This window comes from Ovis aries, chromosome 6 (genome assembly GCF_016772045.2).
Source record: "Ovis aries strain OAR_USU_Benz2616 breed Rambouillet chromosome 6, ARS-UI_Ramb_v3.0, whole genome shotgun sequence".
Lineage (NCBI taxonomy): Eukaryota > Metazoa > Chordata > Mammalia > Artiodactyla > Bovidae > Ovis > Ovis aries.
The window spans coordinates 95,388,293-95,413,582 of NC_056059.1; the positions used below are offsets into that span (position 1 = coordinate 95,388,293).

General features: G+C 38.6%; 1 protein-coding gene across 1 annotated transcript in view; it reads right to left on the reverse strand.

Annotated features, from left to right (window-relative positions):
• The window catches only part of ANTXR2 (ANTXR cell adhesion molecule 2), a 175,532-nt gene that overhangs the window by 82,692 nt on the left and 67,550 nt on the right, over positions 1-25,290 (reverse strand). Inside the window, exons 12-13 of the mRNA XM_004009939.6 lie at positions 16,531-16,626; positions 9-53 (exon numbers count right to left, since the gene is read on the reverse strand). Coding sequence (XP_004009988.1) covers positions 9-53; positions 16,531-16,626 — 141 coding nt within the window. The remainder of the gene's footprint in view (positions 1-8; positions 54-16,530; positions 16,627-25,290) is intronic.

Consider the following 25,290-nt stretch of genomic DNA (forward strand, 5'->3'; position numbering starts at 1 on the left):
TCATTTACCTCTTTTGGTGCAGAAGGTGGTGGTGGAGGAGGATCCTTGATAACCTGTACAAAAAAAAAAAAAAATTAAATGTAGGAACTTCAGTGGCATCGAGAAGAGACAATAAGAATGTATAAAATAATTAGATTAGTAAAATACTGTGGTGGTGCCAAAGATGTCCCTGATCAACTTAGCCTCTCAATACTTATGCCCCTATCGCCCTTTGAAACTGGGTTTTTTTAACTAGCTTTTGACTAACTAGCAACTACTAGTAGTTTTTTTTTCTTTTTTTTTTAAGGAACTAGCTAACCAACCAGCACATTCACTCATTTTATCTTTATGATATAGATACATTATAGCTTCATTTTTCAGGTGAATAACAAGAAAACTGTCAAATACCTTTCACTAGGTGTTTCTTCTAATGTTAAAATGCAAACATTTTTCACTAGATTACAGCTTGTTCCCTCAAATGGAGAGGGTATTTACTAGCAAAGTCTTCCTGCTGTGATTCAATGATTCTTTTCAAATTGATGATAAAAAATCAGCTTGCATTAGATGAGATAAGGGAAATGAACAGACTCTCTTTCCCCACCTTTTTATTTTCCTAGAAACAAATCAACCTCTTAGCTAAGATTCCTTTCCTTAGTGGATGATTTCATGAAGTCTGATATGGTTAATTCTTTATGTGAGAGGAATATAGACTGAAATCTGATTTAAATGATCTTCACTGGTATTGGGGTGTCTGGACTTTCATACCACCCTGATAGAAAATGACTGACCAAGTGTCAATGGCTTCTGATAATTCAGGTACACATCCAAGTCTGTATACTAAGAAGGAAAACTCCGAAAATATAACTGCTCCACTTCACTTAAGGTCAAATGTTTCCATTCTGTTATTAGATGCTTAAAATTTTAAAAGAGTAGCTTTGAAAATGAATATCATCAAAGAATTCTTGTACTGCACCAGTATCTTCCTGTTATCATGAGTATGCTTTTATTTATTTTTTAAACTTTTTATTTTGTATTGGGCTGCGACTCATGGGGTCGCAAAGAGTCGGACACGACTGAGCGACTGAACTGAGCTGATAGCCAATTAACAAACAATGTTATAATAGTTTCAGGTGAACAGTAAAGGGACTCAATCATGCATATACATGTATCCATTTTCCCCCAAACTCTCCTCCCATCCAGGCTGCCATATAACATTGAGGAGAGTTCCATGTGCTATATAGTAAGTCCATCTTGGTTATCCAGTTTAAATATAGCAGTGCATACATGGTCCATCCCAAACTCCCTAACTATCCCTGAATATGTTTTTTACAGACTGCTTATATTTTAAAGATATATACTAAATCACTTCCAGGTTAATGATATAATTCTGATATTTTCACCAAAATAATTTGAGGCGGGAAGCGAATAGAGTTACAGATGAAATAAGATTAGCCATAATTGAGAATCACTGAAGCTGTTTGAAGAAGACATGGAGGATTCATTATTTTACTCTTTCTCATTGCATATGTTTGAAATTTTCCATAATGAAAGGTTTTTTAAAAATATTTAGAGAGCTGACTCATAATCTTTTATGTATATATTACTTTGATCATTCTAATTTTGGTTTAGATCTAAATCTCAGGAAGAAAAAAACAGGCAGTAAACACAATCACATGGATATAACTGGACAGTAATTTAATCTGATTGAATCTCAAACTAATTCATCATAGCATTTGAATGCTACAAGAAATGCTGTTATTTTCACTTAACCCTTTTATTATCCAAGTTCATTTTATCAATAACCTAAAATTCCAGTTCATTTTGGTAATATCGAAGGATAGAAATCTGTAAATTTTGAGATTTAGCCCAGAAATAAATGCCAAGAGAGGATAAAGATTTAAAATAATACTGCAGTAAAATAAGACAAAAGTTAGCATGCTACAGATGCATTTCCTTTGAAAGAAGGAAGCACTCAGCTTATCCGCAGGGCACGAATAGAGATGCAAATGCAGAGAATGGATTTGTGGGCAAGGAGAGAGTGGGGCGAACTGAGAGAGTGGCACTGACGTATGTAACTAGCATGTGTAAAACAGAGAGCTAGGCAACAGCAACCCACTCCAGTGCTCTTGCCTGGAAAATCCCATGGACGGAGGAGCCTGGTGGGCTGCAGTCCATGGGGTTGCTAAGAGTCGGGCACAACTGAGCGACTTCACTTTCACTTTTCACTGTTATGCAACGGAGAAGGAAATGGCAACCCACTCCAGTGTTCTTGCCTGGAGAATCCCAGGGACGGCGGAGCCTGGTGGGCTGCCATCTATGGGGTCGCACAGAGTTGGGACTGAAGCGACTTAGCAGCAGCAGCAATGGGAAACTGCACAGGGAGCTAAGCTCGCCGCTCTATGATGACCTAGAGGGGTGGGATGGGAGTGGAGGGTGGCAGGAAAGCTCAAGAGGAAGGGGATATATGTATACGTAGAGCTGACTCACTTTGCTGTACAGCAGAAACTAGCACAACACTGTAAAGCCACTTACACTTCAATGACAAAACAAAATTTAAAAATAAAATAACAGTAATCTAGAAAATAAATTAATACAAGTATGGCAAATCAAAAAAAAAAAAAAGCACGCATGTCATTATCAATGTGCATGTCCAAAATAAATGAAAACCAGATCAGTCAATATTTCACACTCAACAGAGTCAAAACCAACTTAATTACCTTCATTTATCAGCTAGTTCTTCTTCCTATCTTCCCTGTTTCTTTCAAGTAAATCATTTTCTTTGAAATTGCAGCCTTAAAATTTTCTCATAATCTATAATTTATTCTCGCCTCTGAATGACTTAACCAAATCATTTACCATGTCCAACAGACTTTTTGAAATATTCCAGTCTCTGCAGTGTGTATGTGTGCGTCTGTCTCTCTCTCCCCACATTCCTATCTTTTCCTCTCCTTTCCCCACCATGAATTCCCCAGTCTTCTCAAAGTAGTTCAGATTTCCTTAATATGCAGGGATGCCTGTTTCTTCTCCCCTAGCATTGATCACAATTGATAATTTTATCCAACTCCAAAACACTGTAACATCTACGAGAATGAATTTTATGTCTGCTTTGTTCCTAATTATATTCCCAGAACGTAGCAAAGTGTCTAGCAAAAAAGAAGGGAAGAAAGGAAGTTAGAAAGAGAGAAAAGGGAGTAAGGCAGGAAAGAGAAAAGAAAATGGAAGAGAGAATGAGGAAGGAAGAAGGGAAGAAAGAAAGGAAGGAAGGAAGGAGGGCAGGAGAGAGGAGAAGAGGAAGGAAGCAGGGAGGAAAAGGAAGGAAGCGAGGGGAAAAGAAGGAGGGAAGGCAGGAGGAGAGGAAGATGACAGGAAGAAGGAAGGATTCTTTACATTCCATTGCCATTCAGTTCAGTTCGGTTCAGTCACTCAGTCGTGTCCAACTCTTTGCAACACCATGGACTGCAGCATGCCAGGCTTCCCTGTCCATCACCAAGTCCCGGAGCTTGCTCAAACTCATGTCCATTGAGTTGGTGATGCCATCCAACCATCTCATCCTCTGTTGGCCCCTTCTCCTCCTACCTTCAACCTTTCCCAGCATCAGGGTCTTTTCTAATGACTCAGTTCTTCGCATCAGGTGGCCAAAGTATTGGAGCTTTAGCTTCAACATCAGTCCAGTGAATATTCAGGACTGATTTCCTTTAGGATGGACTGGTTGGATCTCCTTGAAGTCCAAGGGACTCTCAAGAGTCTTCTCCAGTACCACAGTTCAAAAGTATTAATTATTCGGTGCTCAGCTTTCTTTATAATCCAACTCTCATATCCACTCCCATTATCATTACCTAAAATCATGAACTTGAGAGTCTTTGGACCTTAAAAATATCTAGCACAATATTTTTCAACTTCTCCAATGCATCCAACCAGAACTTCATTATTCTGAAAAATCCCCACCTAGTTGTCATCCAACTATGTCTGAATTCCTGCAATAAAGAGAAATTCACTACTTCACTAAGCAATTCATTCCACTGGCAAGGAACCCATATCATATGAAAATTTTTCCCCTAAATGAAGCCAAAGCCTCCTTCTTCATAGTTTCCACTTTTTAGCCCTGATCCTACAGTGTGAAATGTATACACACACACAGAGACAACTATTTTTAATTCCAGAAGACAGAGTTTCCTGTTTTTGAATACTAACCATATATCATCTGAGAGCTAAACCTCACAATCATTTTTCATGTAATGGTCTGAGATATTGGGTGATCTTGGTCAGTTTCTTTAGTATGTATTCATTTGTACAATATCTCAAAGTGTAGATTCTAGAACTGATAAATAGCATTTTAAGTGTGGCCAAGCCATTAATTAAAGGCATGGTACTCAGGAAAAACAGATGCACCCCTGGCAGTCCTCACCTTCATTCCATGCATTTTAATTAATAACATATTGAAAACTAGGATTGATCTATAATTACCATAGCTTTATTTTGGCATTAATGTCTACAAGCTTTGTATGTGTGTGTGTGCAAAGTCACTTTAGTCGTGTCCGACTCTTTGCAACGCTATGAACGGCAGCCTGCTAGGCTCCTCTGTCCATGGGATTCTCCAAGGAAGAATACTGCAGTGGATTGTCATGCCCTCCTCCAGAGGATCTTCCTGACACAGGGATGGAACCTGTGTCATTATGTCTCCTGCATTGGCAGGCAGGTTCTTTACCACTAGAGCCACTTGGGAAGCCCCTACATGTTTTACTTGTAGCTAAATTATACATGCAGCTTGCTTCTCTATCTCTAACTCACCCTTCACTCTAATCTATGCAGCCAGGTCAGTATTTTTCTAAGCTTGTTGTTTGCTGTTCAGTCTCTAAGTTGTGTCTGACTCTTTGCAATCCCATGGACTGCTCCTCTGACCTTCACCATCTCCCGAGTTTGCTTAGATTCGTGTCCATTGAGTCGATGCTGCTATTCAATCATCTCATCCTCCGCTGCCCTCTCCTCTAACCTTCAATCTTTCCCAGCATCAGGGTCTTTTCCAGTGAGTCAGTTCTTCACATCAGGTGGCCAAGTATTTGAGCTTCAGCTTCAGCATCATTCCTTATAATGAATACTCAGGGTTGACTTCCTTTAGAATTGACTGGTGTGATCTTCTTGCAGTTCAAGGGACTCTTGAGAAGTTTAATTGATTGCAATAGGAGCTTAATTGATCTTTTCTCTAGTCAAAATGGATCAAATGCTCCAGTGCCCACAACTGAAATCAAGGAATTACTGAATTTTGGGAAGAACCTTACACATCACGCTTCTACTCAGTTTTGCAAATTATTATAAAGTGCTCTAGCGTTCTTTCACTGGGAAGAGCCTAAGGTACCTCCATTCCTAAGTCTAAGTTTAATATACGGTACTCATTTCATTTCCTTGTGAGGATTTTAAATTTACTCTGGTTACTACATGTACATCTTGTACTGGTATATGAATTTCTGAGAACTGAAACAGTATCCCCAATCCTATATTATACTATGTGCGTGTGCACGCTCAGTTGCTTCAGTTGTGTCTCTTTGCGACTCTATGGACTGTAGCCTGCCAGGCTCCTCTGTCCATGGGATTCTCCAGGCCGGAACACTGCACTGGGTTGTCATGCCCTCCTCCAGGGGATTTTCCCAACCCAGGGATGCAACCCACATCTCTTATGTCTCCTGCACTGGCAGGCAGGTTCTTTACACGAGTGCCGCCTATACCCCCTTGAGCATTACTGAACATCCACCTCCATAACACCTCTTTTTTTATGTCATATTTATCATGCTCATTATCCTACATAGCATCAAGTTTTAGCATCGATATGGGCAAGTCAAGTTTCAATTTAAAATCCTCATCTAACCGCTGCTTGACAACCTCACAACAGGATAATGGAGGCGTTTTTACCTTCTTTATGAGAGACTCTTTATCTGTTATCAGCCACAACCCGGAAAACAAAAAGTCCTTTTTCAGTGCATGAGTCCTCTTGCACGCTCATTGTTCAAATGCCTTAGCATGGCCCTCAATTCAGCCCTAACACTCTATCTACAAAATCTCTGTTTGTATACCTCTAACTCCAGATTGACTGAAGACCCCTTTGCTACCCCCAATAAAATGACCATTTCCATATTAAGTCCCTTCCATCCTTCATATAGTCTACCAACTTTCCATTCCATTATCTAGAAACTTTAAAACTTTTAACAATATAAACATTACCACCCAGTTGAACCATTCATGCTTCATCAATTTGGCTTTATATATTTATTTTGGAATTTTTCAACTACCCCTCAGAAGTGTTGATTTCTTAGGGGCAATATCATTTCTCCCTCTTTATAATATCACAGTGCCTAATAAAGTGCTGTGAAAACAACAGATATTAAAAACATGATTGAAAGTGAGTTGAAGGAACTAGTTGAGAATGTTTGCAAAGGCTCATAGCCAACCTCTAAATTTATTTTTTTAATGGAGAAAAAAGATATAAATGATAACTGATAAAGATTTCCATGAAAATAAAATATTGCTAGTACCAAAGAAAGTGAAGTATCAAATTTCTCTTTTGACTAAGAAAGTCCAAGAGCTAATGAACTCAAAGACAGATGGGAAAATATAAGCCCATGCTAAGTTTCTTCATCTGGGAAATAAATTTGATTCACTATAGGTCCTTTCCAAAATGAAAATTCTAATAGAATGATAAAGACAAAATATGTACCACAATATTTCCAACAGGTCTTTTGCTTCTATGCCTTTACGTAATTAAGTAGGCCATATGTCTACATGTATTTGTATTCACCTTATTTCAGAAAAGAACATTAGGGTTTGTTTTTCCAATAACGTGTAATTAATTGTATGTATGACTAAATGCATGACTTATTATAAATTTAAATTGATTTTGAAATCCTGGCAAGTATACTTTCTACATTGTTAACAATGGGAAAACAAACCCTTAAAATTCTGCATAAATAAAATTTTGATCTTGTAGATTAAAAGACACAACCACCACCACAACAAATAACAGCACTTTCAGAAACTGAAACAGACCCAAGGCTCATCGGTGTGCTGTTAATACTATTAACAATAACCACATTTTATTGGTGCTGGCATATGCCACACACTCTATATTTCTTTCATTTCATAACAATGCTATGTAGTTACTATGCTTATTTTAAATATAAGGAGAGGGAGGCTCTGAATTCAGTAACGTGTCCAAGGATATATAGAGAAAACATTAGAATTCGTATTTAAACCCAGAATGCTGGTCCACCTACCTCCAAACTCTGGGTTCAACTTTCTCTGGCACGTGACATTCTCTTAAAATAAGGTTTGGATTGCCAAGGGAGAGGGTACAGGAGAAAAGGTTTAAGATGTGTTGAGAAGTACTCTACTTGGTGGGATGGACTGATGGTTAGATAGATGAATAGGTAGATAAGATAGATAGACAAACAGATACAAATTAATATTTATGGTAACTGTATGAGACAGATGCTATCATCCTCATTTTATAGGGACATAACATATTCATTCACATGCCCAACATCATTGCCCTAGAAATGTTGGAACAGGAAATAAATGTTGTGTGTGTTTGATGTTTGTAAATGCTCCATCTCTCCATTGTACCACACAGCCTCATAAGTAACAAAGGAGAGTGAAGATAATCTGAAGTCATTCAGTCCAAAAGACAAAAATGGCAAAAGTCTGTGTCCACTGATGTCCCTACATTTCAGTAAAGTTAGCGCAGGAGAAAAGGAAACCTGATAGTTGTCCAAATACATTAAAAAATAACAGTCGTGAGAATCCCATTCTTGTATTAAATAGTGCAAGAACACTCATCTCAGAAAAGGATGTATTCGTATGCACCATATTTTATGAGAATTTGCAGATTTTAAAAGGCATAATATTGCCTAGTTGCCAGGATTTTTTCTACTTAGCATCCTTCAACTCGATATTGAAGATTCTGGAAAACACTTTCACCACTTTATGAACCATATGCAGAGTTTGATTCTTCTCCAATTTTTTTTTCATTTGTTATTATCATCATCAGAGAGGATTATATCTCATCTACTTAGCTGCTAGAATGAAGATTTCAGTTTGGAGGAGAGCCGATTTAAAAAAAAAAAAAGAAAAAGTTAGCTGCTTCAGGCAACAGTCCTTTTGATCTGCTCATTAACACTTTTCAAATGTTCGAGTGATGTGGGCATTCTTTGCGCTAGAAAATGTCAGCACTGGAGCCTGCAGCCAGCTTGATGCAATCATATGTTCCGATATTCAGAAAAGAGTGAAAAGAACTGTCAACAGTGAACTGCCTTGGATTAAAAAAAAAAAAAAAGATACTGTGTAATGACTGGAGATCAAGTAGTATTTCAGAAGTGACTCTTGCCAGTGACAGAAACAAATGCCCAATATTTCAGCAATGTCATCTAAGTACCTAAGGGTCCACAGACTTCAAGAACTCATTCTTAGTGTGTACAAAAACTTGTTTAAAATACATGTGGGACTTCCTTTCACTCTTCCCTTTCTTTTTTGATAAGATCATAGAACAAGTGCAATGCCTTTCCTCTCGTGAATACAAAGTTCTCTGCCATTAGTGTTTGGGAAGTCCTTTTCCAAATCCCACAAAAGTGAGTTGCTTTCAACAATGAGGCCAAGATATGGTCGGGTTATCTGCCTCCCTTTCCTTTCCTCCTTGACAGACTCACCAATGTTCAAAGAGACTGCTTTGAATAAACAAATAATAGTGGGAAGTCCGGATAATAAATATAATTTTAAATGCCTAATGAGGACTGGGAAGAACAATGTGAGTGTGCTTTGAAGGGTTGGGGAGCATGCATGCTCAGTTGTGTCCAACTCTTTTGCAACCCCATGGACTGTAGCCTGCCAGGCTCCTCTGTCCATGGACTTCTCCAGACAATACTGGAGTGGGTTGCCATTTCCTCCTCCAGGGCATCTTTCCGACCCAGGAATCGAACCTGCATCTTTTCTATCAGCAAGCATATTCTTTAATACTGGGCCACCTGGGAAGCCCCGTGAGAGTGTATTCTCCTGGAGTTAAGTAAAGGTACTGCCATCAAGCTAAATAAACTAAGACTGGGAAGAGTGTGATAACCTGTTTTGTAATGATGCTCTGTTGTAAAACATCACCGTAGAACCAATAACTACTAACATCACACTCTATTTCAAAGAGGCAACCAAACTTAAATCATTTTAATTAATGGTACAAGGAAGGCATATTAAAATTTAAATTCCTTCTGTTTTATTGTGCATTTAAAAAAAAAAAATCAGGCTGCTCTCAAAGTAACCCAATAAAGGCACCGAGAGCCCTCCTCAACAGAAAAAAACAAGTGCAATGTAGAAGCATTATTACTATTTAGAAAGAACAGCACAGCTGTTGCTGGCTAAGAAAATGATTCTATATAGCTCTAGTCAGATATATCCTCATCATGAAAGCCCAGCTTACTTGTAAGTAAATTGGGCTTTAAAAAGATAAGTTTTTAAAATGGTTTTTTAAAAAGATTTACGAGATCTTTATGCAATGTCTTAAATGTACTGAGGAAAAATGAGCTTGCAGTTTTCCCTTGTGGATGGAGAACTTCGGCCAAGGACACTAGAGCAAAGTGAACATTTATCATTTCCAGCATATTCAGATATTTATTTGCAGCTGGATAACACACTCTAATTGACAACACTCCAGAAAGTCTTTGTTTGCCACCTCATTAGCCTTACATCTGTAATTTTGCAGAATGCCCAGTTCTTCCAAATGATGCAACTAAAGGACGGTCAGTTCTGCTATCCTGGAGTAAAACAAACCTGCCATAAACTCAACACATCTTATGAGTTAAACAGTGATATAAAGAGCCATATTTTCTGATATCTCCCTCATGATTCAATACATGATTGTTTTTAACTTCTCCCCTTTTTCAATCTAAGGAAAAGGAAGGATGCTGCTGACATCTTTGTTATAGAAAAGCAGTTGTAAAGGATGGATGTGAGGTTATTCAATGAGTAGGAAACAGAATCATAAACAGGTTGTGAGAAATTACTTTACATAAAAATGAGAACTTCCCCCTTGATGGAATAGTTTGCAAACTCAACATACTCTATAGTTCAGTAATGATAGTGCCTAAAAGTTCCAGCTTTGCATGAGGGTTCTACTATTATCACTACTATTACTACTACTACAAGATAAAGTTCTCCAAAGATGATTGATTTAGATCCTATTTGCCATGGAAAACCTAGGCATACAGAGGACACAAATCTGCAACATTTTAACCTGTCTTTAATGATATCACCTGTCTCTTTTATCCTTGAATATACTCATTAAATGAATTGAAAGATTTAATATTTTAAAATAGCCTCATATTAAAAGCATCACTGGTAGCCAGATAGTCTATTTGGGGAGTTTTTTCCTAACCTTTTTTATTCTGTGTTACTCTTTGGCAAGCTGATTATAGCGGACCAATGAACCCCTTCCTAGACTAAACAAGCTAAATTAAAATACACAGGATTAAAAGGAATCCAATTGTATTGAAATATAACTGTCAAATCTACTTTTAAAAACAAGAAACCAGATCTGTGAAACAGAAATACTAGGTACTTCTTTATTAATTCATCAAATAATGAAATATAATAGTAGGTCTAGGAACTATCATGATTTCTTGAAGTTTAATCGACTTACAATAGTTTTCCATGTACAGCACAGTGGTTCAATATTTTTATATCATAGAAAGTTATAACAATAAAACTATTTTGTCTGTTCCATACATTATATCCTCATGACTAATTTATCTTAAAACTTGTATTCTGGACCTCTTAATCCCCTTCACCAATCCCTCACCCCTTCCCCTCTGGCAACCACTTGTTTGTTCTCTGTATCCATGTCTTCTTCTGTTTGGTTATTTTTGTTCCTTTGTTTTGTTTTCTAGATTGCACAAATAAGTGGAAACATATAGTATTTGTCTTTCTCTCTCATAATCTTGAAATAGTGGTACGTATCTGAATATGAACAGGACTGTACTGGTTTCTACCATCAAATAACAAGCACCCTGAGAAAGCTGACCACCTTTTGCTGTCAATGGGTTCTAATAACATATATGTCTTGGATACTTCTTAAAATAGGAAACCTGTTTCTTCAACAAATCCCTGTCACTCTGAAACAGTGAGTAAATTTTACTCAGTATATAAAGTATTACGCATATTTACTTGACAGTTGACCCAAAACAAAACAGAATGGTAACTCTAATTTTAAAGAACACACAGGGTTTTAACTGCCACAGAATCACTGCAAACATTTTAAGAATATTTCCTTATCTCCCATCTTACAACTTCCTGCACTCCATAGACAGATTTTGTAATGAGTTGATCCGAAAACATATTCCATAAGAATTCCCCAAAATCAACAGCCCTGAGCAGTGATCCCCAGCTCTGGAGAATATCAGAATCATGTAGGGAATCTGTTAGATCTTTAATGCTGCAATAACAAATTACCACACGCTTAGTGGCTTAACACAAGAGAAATTTATATTCCTACAGTTCTAGATGCCAGGAGTCCAAACTGAGTCTTATAACTAAAGTCTGGGGTCATCAGAGCCGGTTCCTTCTGCAGCCTCCAGGGGTTTCTCACTCCTTGCCCCTCCCAGCTCCTGGTGACTGCCAGCATTCCCTGCCCAGAAGCTTCATCGCTTTGGTCTCTGCCTCCACGGTCACACTGCCTTCTCCCCATCTGTGGTCTTATCTCCTCTGTCAACCTCTTATATGGGCACAGTGACGGTATTTAGAAACAGCTAGGTCATTCTGGATGATCTCCCTATTTCAAGATCCTGAATTTGATCGTATCTGTAAAGTCTCTTTTGCCATAGAAGACAACGATCATGGACACCTTAGCATAGGGGCTATCCTAAACTATACTGATCCCTGGAGACGTCTCACCCAATCACCCTTTCCCCTCGGAGAGAGACACCACAGATGGAAATCTGAGAGCAACGACTCTGAAAGCCTTCCAGTTACTAGGAGCAGAAAAAAAATCTGGGCTAAGACATAGGTAACACTGTCATCTCTGAATCATTAATTAGATATCTGTGAAATTTTAATCTCTGAAAAATGAATGGTTAAATTATTTCACAAGATATTTTTTAAAAATATGAAATGATTCAATGAAGAATGTGTGACAGATATGGGTGCCTCTGTTCAGGGTTTTTTTCCATTCCAGGATTTCTATCTCGATAAGAGCTTCTAAGCATATGATTCCCAAGGAGGTGATGGCTGACATAGTCTAAATGTGCCTGAAAACAGACATTTTAAGCTGTTTAATCATATTTCAGTTGAAAGACCAAATGTTTGCCCCAGTACTTAAAAGACACTCAAACAAAAGAAATTTACACAACACCAAGCTGAAATAAGGACCTCTCTGGTGACTCAGACAGTAATGAATTGACCAGCAATGCGGGAAACCCAGGTTCAATCTCTAGGTTGGGAAGATCCTCTGGAGAAGGGAGTTGCAACCCACTCTGATATTCTTGCTTGGAGATTTCCATGGACAGAGGCTACAGTCCATGGGGTTGCAAAGAGTTAGACACAACTGAGTGACTTATACTAAGCTGAAATAAATGCATTTCATTTTCTATTAAAAAGAATTATTACCAGTAATAGCTGATAGTCAAAGTTCAAAATAATCCCTAATAATCGAACATTGCTAACAATTAACTAATCATATTCTAATACCAGCACTGTGGAAATGTGTTCTCTAAACATAATCAAATAAATAAATATCCTGCAGTTGTACCATCATAGTACACCTTCAGTTATACTCAAGATCTTGTTTTTCATAAGGTTATGGTTTCCTTTGACCCTTCCTTTTTACATCACCTCCTCATCTTTCTCTAATTGATTTAGCTTACTTGTTGTATACCAACTCTCTATACTTTGTTAGAAATACTTTGCTTAGGCTATATCTTTTTTTAAACACAAATGTTAAAGGTTACACTCCATTCACAGTTATTGCAAAATAATGGCCATATTCCTTGTGTTGTATAATACATCCTTGTAGCCTAACTTATACCCAATAGTTTGTACTCCCCACTCCCCCCATTCCTACGTTGCTCCTCCCCTGCCCACTGCCATATCTAAGGCTCACTGTCTATTACTGGCTTGTATTTCAATAGCTGATGGATCTCAGTTGGATAAGACTTAATCCCCACTGGGACCAGATCTCAGCACCATGTACAGCGAGTAAAGCTTCTTTCAGGGGATCAGTGATCAAATCTTTCCAGTGTATTCTCCTCACCCCTGGGGTGAGTTCAAACTTCCTCAAAGACATAGGAGGTTCATGCCTAGATCCTAAACCATCTTTCACCACTCCTTTCCCTGGCATGCTAGACCTCGGCCTAGGACATCTCAAAGCATGTCTGAATAACTTGTAATTCCACACACACTTTATAGGAAATGTCCCTCATCAACTGCCAAAGTCTTGTTCAATATTCAAAATCAGTTTGGAATCGGCAGCTCCACCCAGTTTCCCTGAAACAATCCCTCAATTCTGGCAAATCCCTCTTTCCTTTGTGTTCCTGACATGTGTTGCTCCTGGCATACTCATGAACCTTCATTCTCACTTTCTCTACCATTCTGTGCTTCATATTAAAATATGAGTTTCCATATCATATGGTAGTCATTTCTGAACCCCTAATTCCAAGCCCAGCACTCGCTCAGATTACTAAGGGCTGAATGCAGAATTTTGCCTCTACTTTCTCTCTGCTTTTAAATCTGTGTTTTTAGGGAACATTTGTTCTGATTCATTTATGTGCTCAGTCAGTCAGTAATGTCTGATTCTTTGTGGCCCTGTGAACTGTAGCCCAGCAGGCTCCTCGGTCCATAGGATTTTCCAGGCAAGAATACTGGAGTGGGTTGCCATTTCTTACATTTTCTTACTGACCCAGGGATCAAACCAGCATCTCTTATATCTTCTGCATTGGCACGTGGGTTATTTACTACTAGTGCCACCTGGAAAGCCCAATTCATTTATTTTTAGATCTAAATGCAAGTTCATACTCAAGGCTAACTGCTCTGTAGTCTATATTTCTAAATGTAAAATATGGATGATTCTCTCTATTAAATAAGTTTCAGAAATTAGTAAGCATTCATGATGTTTCTGTAAATAGGAAGCTCTCCTGACATCCTAAAAACACACCTTAATGGCGTCCCTCTCCACCCTGCATAAAGAAATATAATTCCTGATTCCCAATCTGCAGAGTTTCAGGGATGGAATGGATCTATTCTCACTACCTGATGATCGAAACCCCTCTATAACATCCCATGTTTCGGTGAAGACTTCATTTGATTACATGAACTGTTATGGTAAAGAAACTGCCTACTAAACAGAAGACTTGGGTTTGATCCCTGGGTTAGGAAAATCCTCTGGAGAAGGAAATGGCAACTCACTCCAGTGTTCTTGCCTGGGAAATTCCACGGACAGAGGAACCTGGCAGGCTACAGTCCAGGGTGTTGCAAAAGAGTCAGACACAACTTAGCAAGTGAGCAGGCATGCAGCAACCTCACAAAGAAGCCCAGTTCAGTCTTCTCACGTGTCCTTTTAAAAAACCATATACTTTGACACTTTTGAGCCCTCTGGTCAATATAAAAATGCAAAGTAACAAAAGAATGAAAACCACCCCTGTGAATTTTAAATTTAAAAAGTAAGGAGTACAAATCACATTAAGGCACCTTTTTGCTTTTGAATTTGAGACTCAAGAAAGTTAGCTCGTCTAAAAATCACCATATCTAAGATAATCAAGATTACAACAGGAAACTGAGCAGAAATTGCTATGGCAGGAAACTGATTAGTTCAGCAAAGAGACAGGATGCTTCTTGTCTCTGCTGTTGTCTAAATTAATTCTGTGTCTCCTCCGTGGCCAACTGCTCTGAGATAAAGGACTGTAAAGTTGCCTCATGAAAGTGGACTGAAGTACAATGAATAATAAATGTAGAAGTAATACAAAGCACTGCCTGAAGTTGCAAGGAGTGGAAATCAGTCAGCAAAGGTGAGAGGGGAAAAGAGTCACTCTAGTCATATTACGAAAAATACTACTGTGATCCACAAAACATAAAATTCAATATAAGGTGCTGATAAGAAGAGAATATCAAAATAGGTAGTGGGCATGCTTTGAAGGAGCACTTCTTCAGAATAACCTTTTCTACGAAGCCTGAACAATCCAAGTTATATTGCTTGAAATGTGCTGATGTTTGTTACTCAGAGTTCCACCTTGTGACAGGCAGAATAATGGCCACATAAACATGTCCACCTGCCAAAGCAGGAGATGCAAGAGATGCGGGTTCGATCCCTGGGACAGGATGATCCACTGGTGAAGGAAATGGGAACCCACTCCAGTATGTCTGCCTGGAGAACCCCATAGACAGAGGTGCCTGGAAGGCTACGGTCCATGGTGTCACAAAGAGACAAAACTGAGCACACACACACATACAAGGATATCCACACTCTAATTCCCTGAACTGTGAATAAGCTGTCTTCCAGGACCAAAGAGACCTTGCAGATGTGATCAGCATGAAGGATCTGGAGATGGGAGATTATGCATGCATGCGTGCGTGCATCAAGGTGGGTCCAACCTAATCTCATGGTCCCTTGATATTGGAGGTCCTTTCTCAGCTGGGTTTGGAGTCAGAAAGACTTGTGACTACGGAAGAATGGTGACAGAGATGCAACATGCCTGGCTCTGAAGCTGGAGGAAGGGGCTTACTAGGCAAGAATGGAAGGAGCCCCTGTAAGCTGCAAAAAGCAAGGGAACAGATTCTCCTCCAGAGCACTAAGAGAGGAATGTATCACTATCGATACTTGGCAGCTTAGTTTAGCCCAGCAAGACCCATGTTGGATCTGTGATTACATAACTGTTAGGTAATAAATTTGTGTTGCTTTAAGCCAGCAAATGTGTGGCAATTTGCTACAGCAGCACTAGAGAGCTTGCATATATCCATGTTCTTTCAGAGGTTTTACTCAAGCGTGAAAAATGACACAACCTCAAACCAATTGTCATAACTTCAAAGGGACTGTTTCACAGACACCCTAACATTTGCAGGTGATTTATTTCTGAAATGTTTTTCCAAGAGGCAAACAAAAAAAGTCCTTAAATAGTGTATCTTTCAAAGAGATAATGAAACATTCAATAAACAATGAAAACAAAACAAACCCCAAACCTGACAGATTAGCAATCCCTCTCAATGAATCCAGTAGAAAATATCATTCAATTTACTTGAAATTCTTTTGCACTTGAGTGGGAAACCCTTTATCCCTAACATCATTCCTACCTTCTTCTTCTCTTCTTCCCCTAAACCTGATTTTGAAGTGCTTCCTAGATGAAGTTTTATAGTAAATATTTATTAGCAGGCATGAATAGAATTTCTTACAATGATTAAAATATATAACTATTAAAATGCAATTTGCTAATTGAAACTGTGCTGTTGTTGAGCAATGTGGCACTGATTCATATTTCAGCCTTAATTTACACCTTGATGTTTAAAAAAAAAAAAAAAAGAGGACTGCAAATCCTTCTTACTTACCACTTTGCAGCAAAGGGGCCAAAACCACCACATCAGTCCAATACCCAAGAGCAGCAGTAACACCAAAATAGCAATGAGGGCTGCAATCCCATTAGACTGGAGGAAGCCGAAAACAAAAGCAAGGCAGTCAGCAAAGTCGACAGTCAAATCCCAAACATGTACTTTTTAAGGAAACATCAGAAAAAATGATAGGAAGCATCATAATGTTAAACCAGATTGCTAATATATTCCTTTAGATTCTTTAAATTGTATAAATTATCTTACTACTTATATTATATACTGCTGCTGCTACTGCTAAGTCGCTTCAGTCGTGTCTGACTCTGTGCGACCCCATAGACGGGAGCCCACTAGGCTCCTCTGTCCCTGGGATTCTCCAGGCAAGAATACTGGAGTGGGTTGCCATTTCCTTCTCCAATGCATGAAGGAAAAGTGAAAGTGAAGTCGCTCAGTCGTGTCTGACTCTTAGCGACCCCATGGACTGCAGCCTACCAGGCTCCTCCGTCCATGGGATTATCCAGGCAAGAGTACTGGAGTGGGGTGCCATTGCCTTCTCTGATATTATATACTACTTACATTATATTCCATTTTATTATATTTATTTAACATACCAAATATAATCTATTTGTATTAAATTTCCTCATATTATACCTCATATATATTATGTTAAGACAGGCAGGGACAAGTATAAAACCCTCCCAAAGTGTCTGAAATTATACCTTAAAGAAAAATAGGAGAAAAATCACAATTTGGAGTTGTGCGAATGGTCCTGTGCTGTGTGTGCTGAGTTGCTTCAGTTGTGTCCAACTCTTTGCAACCCACCAGGCTCCTCTGTCCATGGGATTCTCCAGGCAAGAATACTGGAGTGGATTGCCATTCATACTCCAGGGATCAAACCACGTACTTTCTTCTCTTGCCTTGGCAGGCAGGTTCTCTGCCACTAGCACCACCTGGGAAGCCCCATGAACAGTCCCTATAGTCCCTATCTTTTGTCTCTGGGAAAAGATCATTGTGGCTACAAGCATGATTACCTCTAGGCAGAATTTATGCAGAATTTCCCCAGACTTTTTGATGATGGAGCATTATTTCTTCATATACTTACATGGTAGGACAAGATGAATACCAAAACTCACCAGATGGGTGACAAACCATGAGCAACGGTTCTTGTTGGCAAGTGGTACACATGTACCAATGAAAGGATGCAATTTTATGCATTCGTATATCAGAGGGTCACCCATGGCAGTTCAAGTGCTACCAACTCTCAACCACAAACCACACTGGTGTTCTTTCACTTCCTAATCACGAGCTTCTCCAGTTCTAACACCTCTGTCCTGGGCTCAGCCTCTACCTGCTTCATCTACCAACTATCTATTCATCCTACAGGGCGTAGCTAAAGCCACTTCCTCAGGAAGCCTTCCTCATACCTTCTGGCTAGAAAATACCCCTTCTTATTGTACAAGGCATAGTTCTCTGAACCTTAAACTTTAGCACTTAGCACAATTTACTTATTTGATTTGCTTATTTATTTATGATGAACTACAATTATTTAATTTGTCTTTTCTATATTCACTATGAGTTCTAGGAAACAGGACCTATTCCCAATCTACTTATCCAGGTATATTCCAGGCCTGGTATGTAAAACTATTTACTAAGAAAATGAACTCCAAATAAATGAGATGGTAAGAGCCACAAACACAAAGTGAAAGGTGCTCAGTTGTATCCGACTCTTTGCAACCTCACGGAACTCCATGGAATACAGTCCTTGGAATTCTCCAGGCCAGAATACTGGAATGGGTAAGCCTTTCCCTTCTCCAGGGGATCTTCCCAACCCAGGAGTCAAACCCAGGTCTCCCGCATTGCAGGCAGATTCTTTACCAGCTGAGCCACAAGGGAAGCCCAGGAATACTGGAGTGGGTAGCCTGTCCCTTCTCCAGCAGATCTTCCCAAGCCAGGAATTGAACCAGGGTCTCCTGCATTGCGGGCAAATTCTTTACCAGCTGAGCTATGACACAAAGAATACTTAATTTTTAGCACAGAGATCAATTTTCCAAGAGAACAAGGTGTCTCTTTCAAATGCTTACTCTCTGAGATCCCCAGTAATCATGTTTTATTTGTGTTTTTATTTTAAGAAAAGATTTCAAGGAAGGAAAAAAAAATAAATAAATAAATCAATACATTCTCTCTGGGTGGGAATTTGGGTCTTTAAAGGCAGGTTTTCAGAGATACACATCCTGAAATTCAAAACAAATAAGAAGTACAAGCCCAGAAATCAAGGCAAGAGTCACATTTATCCCAAGAGCTGATAAAGAGAGAGCTTGGAGCTGAAAGAACCTACTAATACTCATCTTAGAATGGCCTTAGAAGTGTTAGTCTAGATGTCTAATTTTAAGCAAGCTGTTTAAATTCTTAGGGGACTCTGTTTTCTAATCTATACAATAATAAAGTCAGTTGTTCCCAAAGCATGAAATTATTTGTGGCAAAGTGATAACAAGGATATCTCTCTTAGAAAAGCACTGTGCATATTAACATATTTTTAAAGCTCTGAATGGTTTTGAAGCAGGAAAAAAAAAGTCCAACTTACATCAGCACAAATCAATTTTTTTCTCATAACATTATCAATATCCTACAGAACTAGGAACCCCCAGATCCATTTGGGGAAATGTTAGGATTGATCAAAATTCTAAAAGACTTTTGGATGTTGAAGTAACAATTTTTCTTAGTAATTTAGAACATTTTATGATGGAATTTGAATTGTAATGCATAATAACTTATGCACAAAGAGATAACCATCTTTATGTAGACATGCTTGGATGCATATTCCCTCAGTTGTGTCTGACTCTTTGTAACCCCATAGAGTGTAGTCTTCTAGGCTCCTCTGTCCATGGAAGTTTCCAGGTAAAAGAATACTGGAATGGGTTGCCATTTCCTACTCCAGGGGATTAAACTTAAGTCTCCTGCATTGCTAGGTGGGTTCTTTATCACTGAGCCACCAGAGAAGCCTCTTTATGTAGATAGTTATTTGTAAATAACTGAAGAAGAGAAGAGAAGGTAGTTTGCAAAAGTATTAGTTTAAGGAGGGTTAGCAAAATATTCTTTGTATAGCTTATCAGAAAAATCTTGAAACGTGAGTCACAGTTTCCCTATATCATCTGTTAGTATATCACAGTGTGGAAAAAAAAAAAAAAGAGAGAGAGAGAGAGAGAGAGATTACCATACAGTGACTTGGAAACTATCTCCAAACAAATCAGTTTTCAAAGACAGTGATTATTAACTGCATTTCAATTTTAATAAATCCACTAAAGATAACTTTTAAAATAATTCTTAGGGCAACGGAGACCATAAAATATGCACTGACTTCAGAAATTTTAGGAGAATATTAACAATCAAGTATATACACGAAAAATGAAAGCCATCCTTTGCTTTCTAATTTTGCATCTGGATATAAGAGGGAATAACCATACAAGCTATTTATATAACTGATGTTAGGTTGCAAATTAACCAAAACAGACACCACCAAAATAGCACCTAGAATCTTTGACTTGTCCTGTAATCTATTTTCAGAAGACAACAAAAATAAGTACAGAAACTTCACACACACATACAATCTTCATAAAGCTCTATTATTTACTATTAGCCCACTCTTAAAGCAGTTGAAGATGCTACTACATGGTATTTACCATAACACCTTAATTTTAAGAAATGAAAAGACATACAGTCACCTAGCAACTTCTTGATGTACAGTTTGATATAATTAAAGCGTAAAATCAGAATGTATTTATTGATGTAGCCTAAACATCTAAGTCAATGTCTTGCAGATAGAAATTTGTGTGTGTATATGTGTGTGTATCAGTGAGAGACAGGAGATAAATACATTATAGAAAATGTCCAGGTAATTATCTAAGTTCTCTGTTCTCAAAACCAAAGGAAGTAATTCAGAGCACACATCAGGATACTTATGGAAGCACTCAAAGGGCATCTTTCTACATGGAATTTCAAACATTCATGAACAAATCATGCAATGATTACACTAAGCTCTGAAATCTAGACAAACAAGAATATAACAGGAAAAGAATGTCAACGGAATACATAGAAAACTATGATATCCTATGGGAGAAATGTTGTCAAATGTGTTAAATTCATGATCCCACCTTTAAGCTCTTACAGAAGACACCCCCAATCTGTGACTGTTCACGTAGGGAGTGAACACAACGTTCCCCCCAGACCTTTCCCACATGAGGATCAAGCCATAGCGTCCATGGAAATGGCTCACCATTTGGCTCTGCTCACAAATTCCAAAAGGGTACTATGAACATTTGTTTTCCCCTTCTCTTAGAATTCAAATCCTATGTTCAGAAATAAAGACATGAAACTAGAGGGTGTGAATATGCTACAAGTTTAGTGGTTAGTGTTTTTTTTTTTCTCCTTTCTACAAATGTGTCATGAGCAGGAAATTCAGAAAATCATACTGACAGAATATAAAGTAGATGGGCTAGCCATGACAGGCAGTCAAAATTCTTGCATTTTCTTTCAAAAATGTCCCTGTGAGGAACACTCGCAAAACACTGTGCACATCCAGATGTAAATATCATTTTGTATAATAATAATATCATCTCAACTGATTCTGAAGACTAGTATACAATAAAACTATGAAAATATACACTTTCCACAGACCTATGGGCTTACTCTTTATCATATTTAAGTTAAGCATGATGGAGAACAGGTCACAGTAAACAAAGAATTGAATGCAACTGGAACTTGCCATAAACACTTCCCTGGATGCCCCAGTCCCAGACATTAGCTCAGTTAAACTGGATGCAAATCCAGGCTTCCACAGTTCCTTTGTTTTGATTTCCCAGAGCCATTATCAGAACATGAAAGACCTCAGCAATGAAAGGGAAATAATTCTATAATTCAGATAACTTTATAAACAAATTGAGAAAAAAGGTCAAACACATAGACTTCAGTTCTGAGGAGACACTGTGCTGCAAAGTGCAAACTTCAAAGTCAGATGAAACCAGATCTGATTACACAGAGATCTGTATCATAGGGAGGAACTAAAAGCTCACTTCTGTTTAGGTGTGATGCCCTTTAAACAGTAGAAAGTTTAAAAGCTGCCAAAGCTGTGTTGTGCAGGTCTTCATGAAGCCCACAGGTCAGCTAGAGGGACAACCCTTGAACACACAATCAGAAATGTGAGGAGGATGGAAAGATGGTACAAAAGAAACAGGGCAAAGGAGGAACTAGCCTGCACCGGGCTTCTCAGAGGACCTCCTGGGGAAGAATAAGAAAGCCCAGGAAGAAGCGGGGGTCTAACGAGCGGCTTCTTGCAAGAACAAGAAAAGACAACTTTCGGCTGGAAAACAGAATCTGAAGGGACCTGAAGCAACTGAAGAAACTGATGAAACACAAATTTCTGGAAAGCAGGAATCCTCTTTATTACACAGAGAATTGGGTTGTTGGGTTGTTTGGGTCAATACCTAACAAATTTTGTTGGATGACCTTCTAAGTGGCCATCTGTTGGATCAATTCTTCCTAACTATAGTTCTGAACATGTAGCATTTTGAGATGTCTACAAAGACAAGTTAGCTGAGGAGACTCAGTACCTTGGGGCTTCCCTGGTGGCTTAGATGGTAAGAAATCCATTTGCCGTGCAGGAGACCCAGGTTTGATCCCTGGGTTAGGAAGATCCCCTGCAGAAATTATGGCAATCCACTCCAGTATTCTTGCCTGCAGAATTCCATGAAGAGAGGAGCCTGGCTGGCTACAGTCCATTGGGTCACAAAGAGTTGAACACAACTGAGCAACAAACACTAACTAAATCAGATGTTGGTCAAGGCTGTGAAGCCAAAACTTTTTTAAAGTTTCAGTTGGGGACAGAATCCTGAGCTTGATTTGGGGGTAAAAGGAATATATTTTCTAGTTGTCCTGGACGCATTCAGTCTTTGAACTTTATCTGCATCTAATTTCCTTTTCTTCATTCAAAGCAAGCTATAAGGAACAATGAAAAACTTTATTCTGCCAAACAGATGTGAAATTCTAGTCATTAAAGAAGTATAAAAGCAAATCAGAGTTGCTACTGTACTTGCAAAATAACTACAAGAAAAGATGAATCACTCAAAAATTTCAAAACTTTGTGAATAGCATGTTGTAATCTATCTAGAAAATAATTAATCACAGCAACCATATTAGAATAAAACAGAAACAGAAAAGGGGAACTAGATCTCCACAACTTCATTTCCATGAGTTCAGAGCTTGGGAAAGAAACAAGAGTCATAAGGGTGATGATTTCATTTACTGGATTCTTTTGAAATATTCTGTATCAGGCCAAATCAGCTCATCAACTTCATAAGCTACCTAGCAAGCTAAAACAAATATTTTTACATTACTATATAGATGGAAAAATTGAAAGAAAAATAAATTACATGAAATTCAAAGGTTTGTGTACATAGTTGGTTGAACACAGCCATGCCCATTTGTTTGTATATCTATAGCTGCCTTTGCGCTAATGGAAGAGTTTAGTAGTAAACTGTATTGCCACCAAAGCTGAAAATAATTACTATCTGACCTTTTACAACAACAACAACAAAAAAAAGTTGCCAACCTTTATCTTACATAAATCAGATCAGGACCTGGTAATGAATGGAAGATTGTGCAACAGGGGCAGACAGACAGGTTCAATTCTCACTTCTAGCATTTACTCGACTATGAAACTGAGCAAATACTTTAACCTCCAGAGTCTCCAGGCTCCCAGTCTCCCCTTTCTTGGGGGCAGTGAAGGCTGAAATCATTTAATATTCTGCACATCAAGCTGTGTGTACCCTACTGAGAGTTAGATCCACTTATGAGAGGAAGCACCTTCTACTGTGTTTGCATATATGGGCACTAAAGATTGGAGGTGGCTCTCTGTGTTCCTAAGTTTTCTCATCTGTAAAATTAAGATCATAATAACAGCCTTCTCTTCAGTGGTGAGAATTAAACCATAAAGTGCTGAGCACATGTGCAAGGCTTAGCACAGTGTCTGGAACACATCTCTTGCTCAGAAAATACATTCTTAATATATTATTCTAAAAGAATCAGAAGAGCAGTGGTTCCAAAGGGGAGAACAAATATCTCTCACTGCATTTTTAAAAACAGAGACACATTTAGGAGACCTTCTGAGACAAATGAAGAGAATGGACTCACTGAGGGCTTCCCTGGCCGTCCGATAGTTAAGACTCTGTGCTTCCAAAGCAGGGGACACGGGTTTGATCCCTAGTCAGGGAACTAAAATCCCACATGCTCCCTGTTCATGGCCAAAATTAAAAAAAAAAAAAAAAAGAGAGAGAGAGAGAGAAAACGGACAGCCTAAGTCTAAGCCCTCCTCAGACCCTAAGGTTAAATCTCTTAAATCTAAACCTTAGAATCCCCACTTCAAATATAAAGGTACAGTCATTCATTCCTTTAACAAATAATTTTGGAGCACCTGCCTTGTGTAAGCACCAGGCACCAAAAGGGAGGCAGTGAGCAAGCCACAGACTGCAGAGAGAGGCAGAGAAGTAAACAGGAAATTACAAACCAGTGACATAAGTGCCTTAGTAGGACCGAGCCCAGATGCTCCTGGAGAACAGAGGGGATTCTTTATTTGTGGGATTTCCACAAGGATTAATCAACTGCTAAGGCAATGGTATTTTATTTGGTGTGACTTTCAAATGCCTATTAAGAGCAAAGACATCATCCTAGAATGAATAAGATTACTAACCTAATTAACAATATCTGAATATTTCAAAACATTCCCTAACTATCACATCCAAATATGCCTGAAAGGCTAGGTATCACATAAATACAATGCCCACTATTTATTATATCATAGTGTTACCCACTGTCCTCTTCTATTCTGAATAGAGATACAATGCACACATCCACTGGTCCTTTCTCATCAGCTCCAGTCTCAGTTTCCATATCGATAAAATGGTAATGTTACTGCCATCCACAAGAAGAAGAGGGCAGCAGAGGATGAGATGGTTAGATAGCATTACTGACTCAATGGACATGAATATGAGCAAACTCCGGGAGACAGTGAAGGACAGGGGAGCCTGGTGTGCTGAAGTCTGTGGGGTTGCAAAGAGTCGGACATGACTTAGTAACAACAAAACCAGACATATTTGAGCTTGAATAAAAAAGAAACATCCCATGGTTATGTAAGTAAATAGTTATGTTGTACATCTTACATTTATACAGTGCTATATGTCAATTATATTAATAAAATTAGGAAGAAAAAAATCTCTAAACTTTGTCTCTACAGAGTTAAGCTCTCATGAACATAGAAGATTTTCTTTCCTTCACTCATTTTTAATACTGACATCTCTGTGTACTAAAGCTGAGGAACCACAGACTTGTAGGATGAACTCTAAGCTCTTTTTTTTCCAGGTTGTTGATAATCTGATCTAAATGTTCTATTTCCAAGCTTTACTTCCACTGTTTTTACTCCAACCAGAATGATCCTAAGATAAGATATGGAGTCCAAGACCCTCTGCTGCATAGTGCTGCAATGCTTGTACCTAAGCCTCTCCTCTGGAGAAGGCGATGGCACCCCATTCCAGTACTCTTGCCTGGAAAATCCCATGGATGGAGGAGCCTGGCGGGCTGCAGTCCATGGGGTCACTAAGAATCAGGACACAACTGAGCAACTTCACTTTCACTTTTCACTTTCGTGCACTAGAGAAGAAAATGGCAACCCACTCCAGTGTTCTTTCCTGGAGAATCCTAGGGACGGCAGAGCCTGGT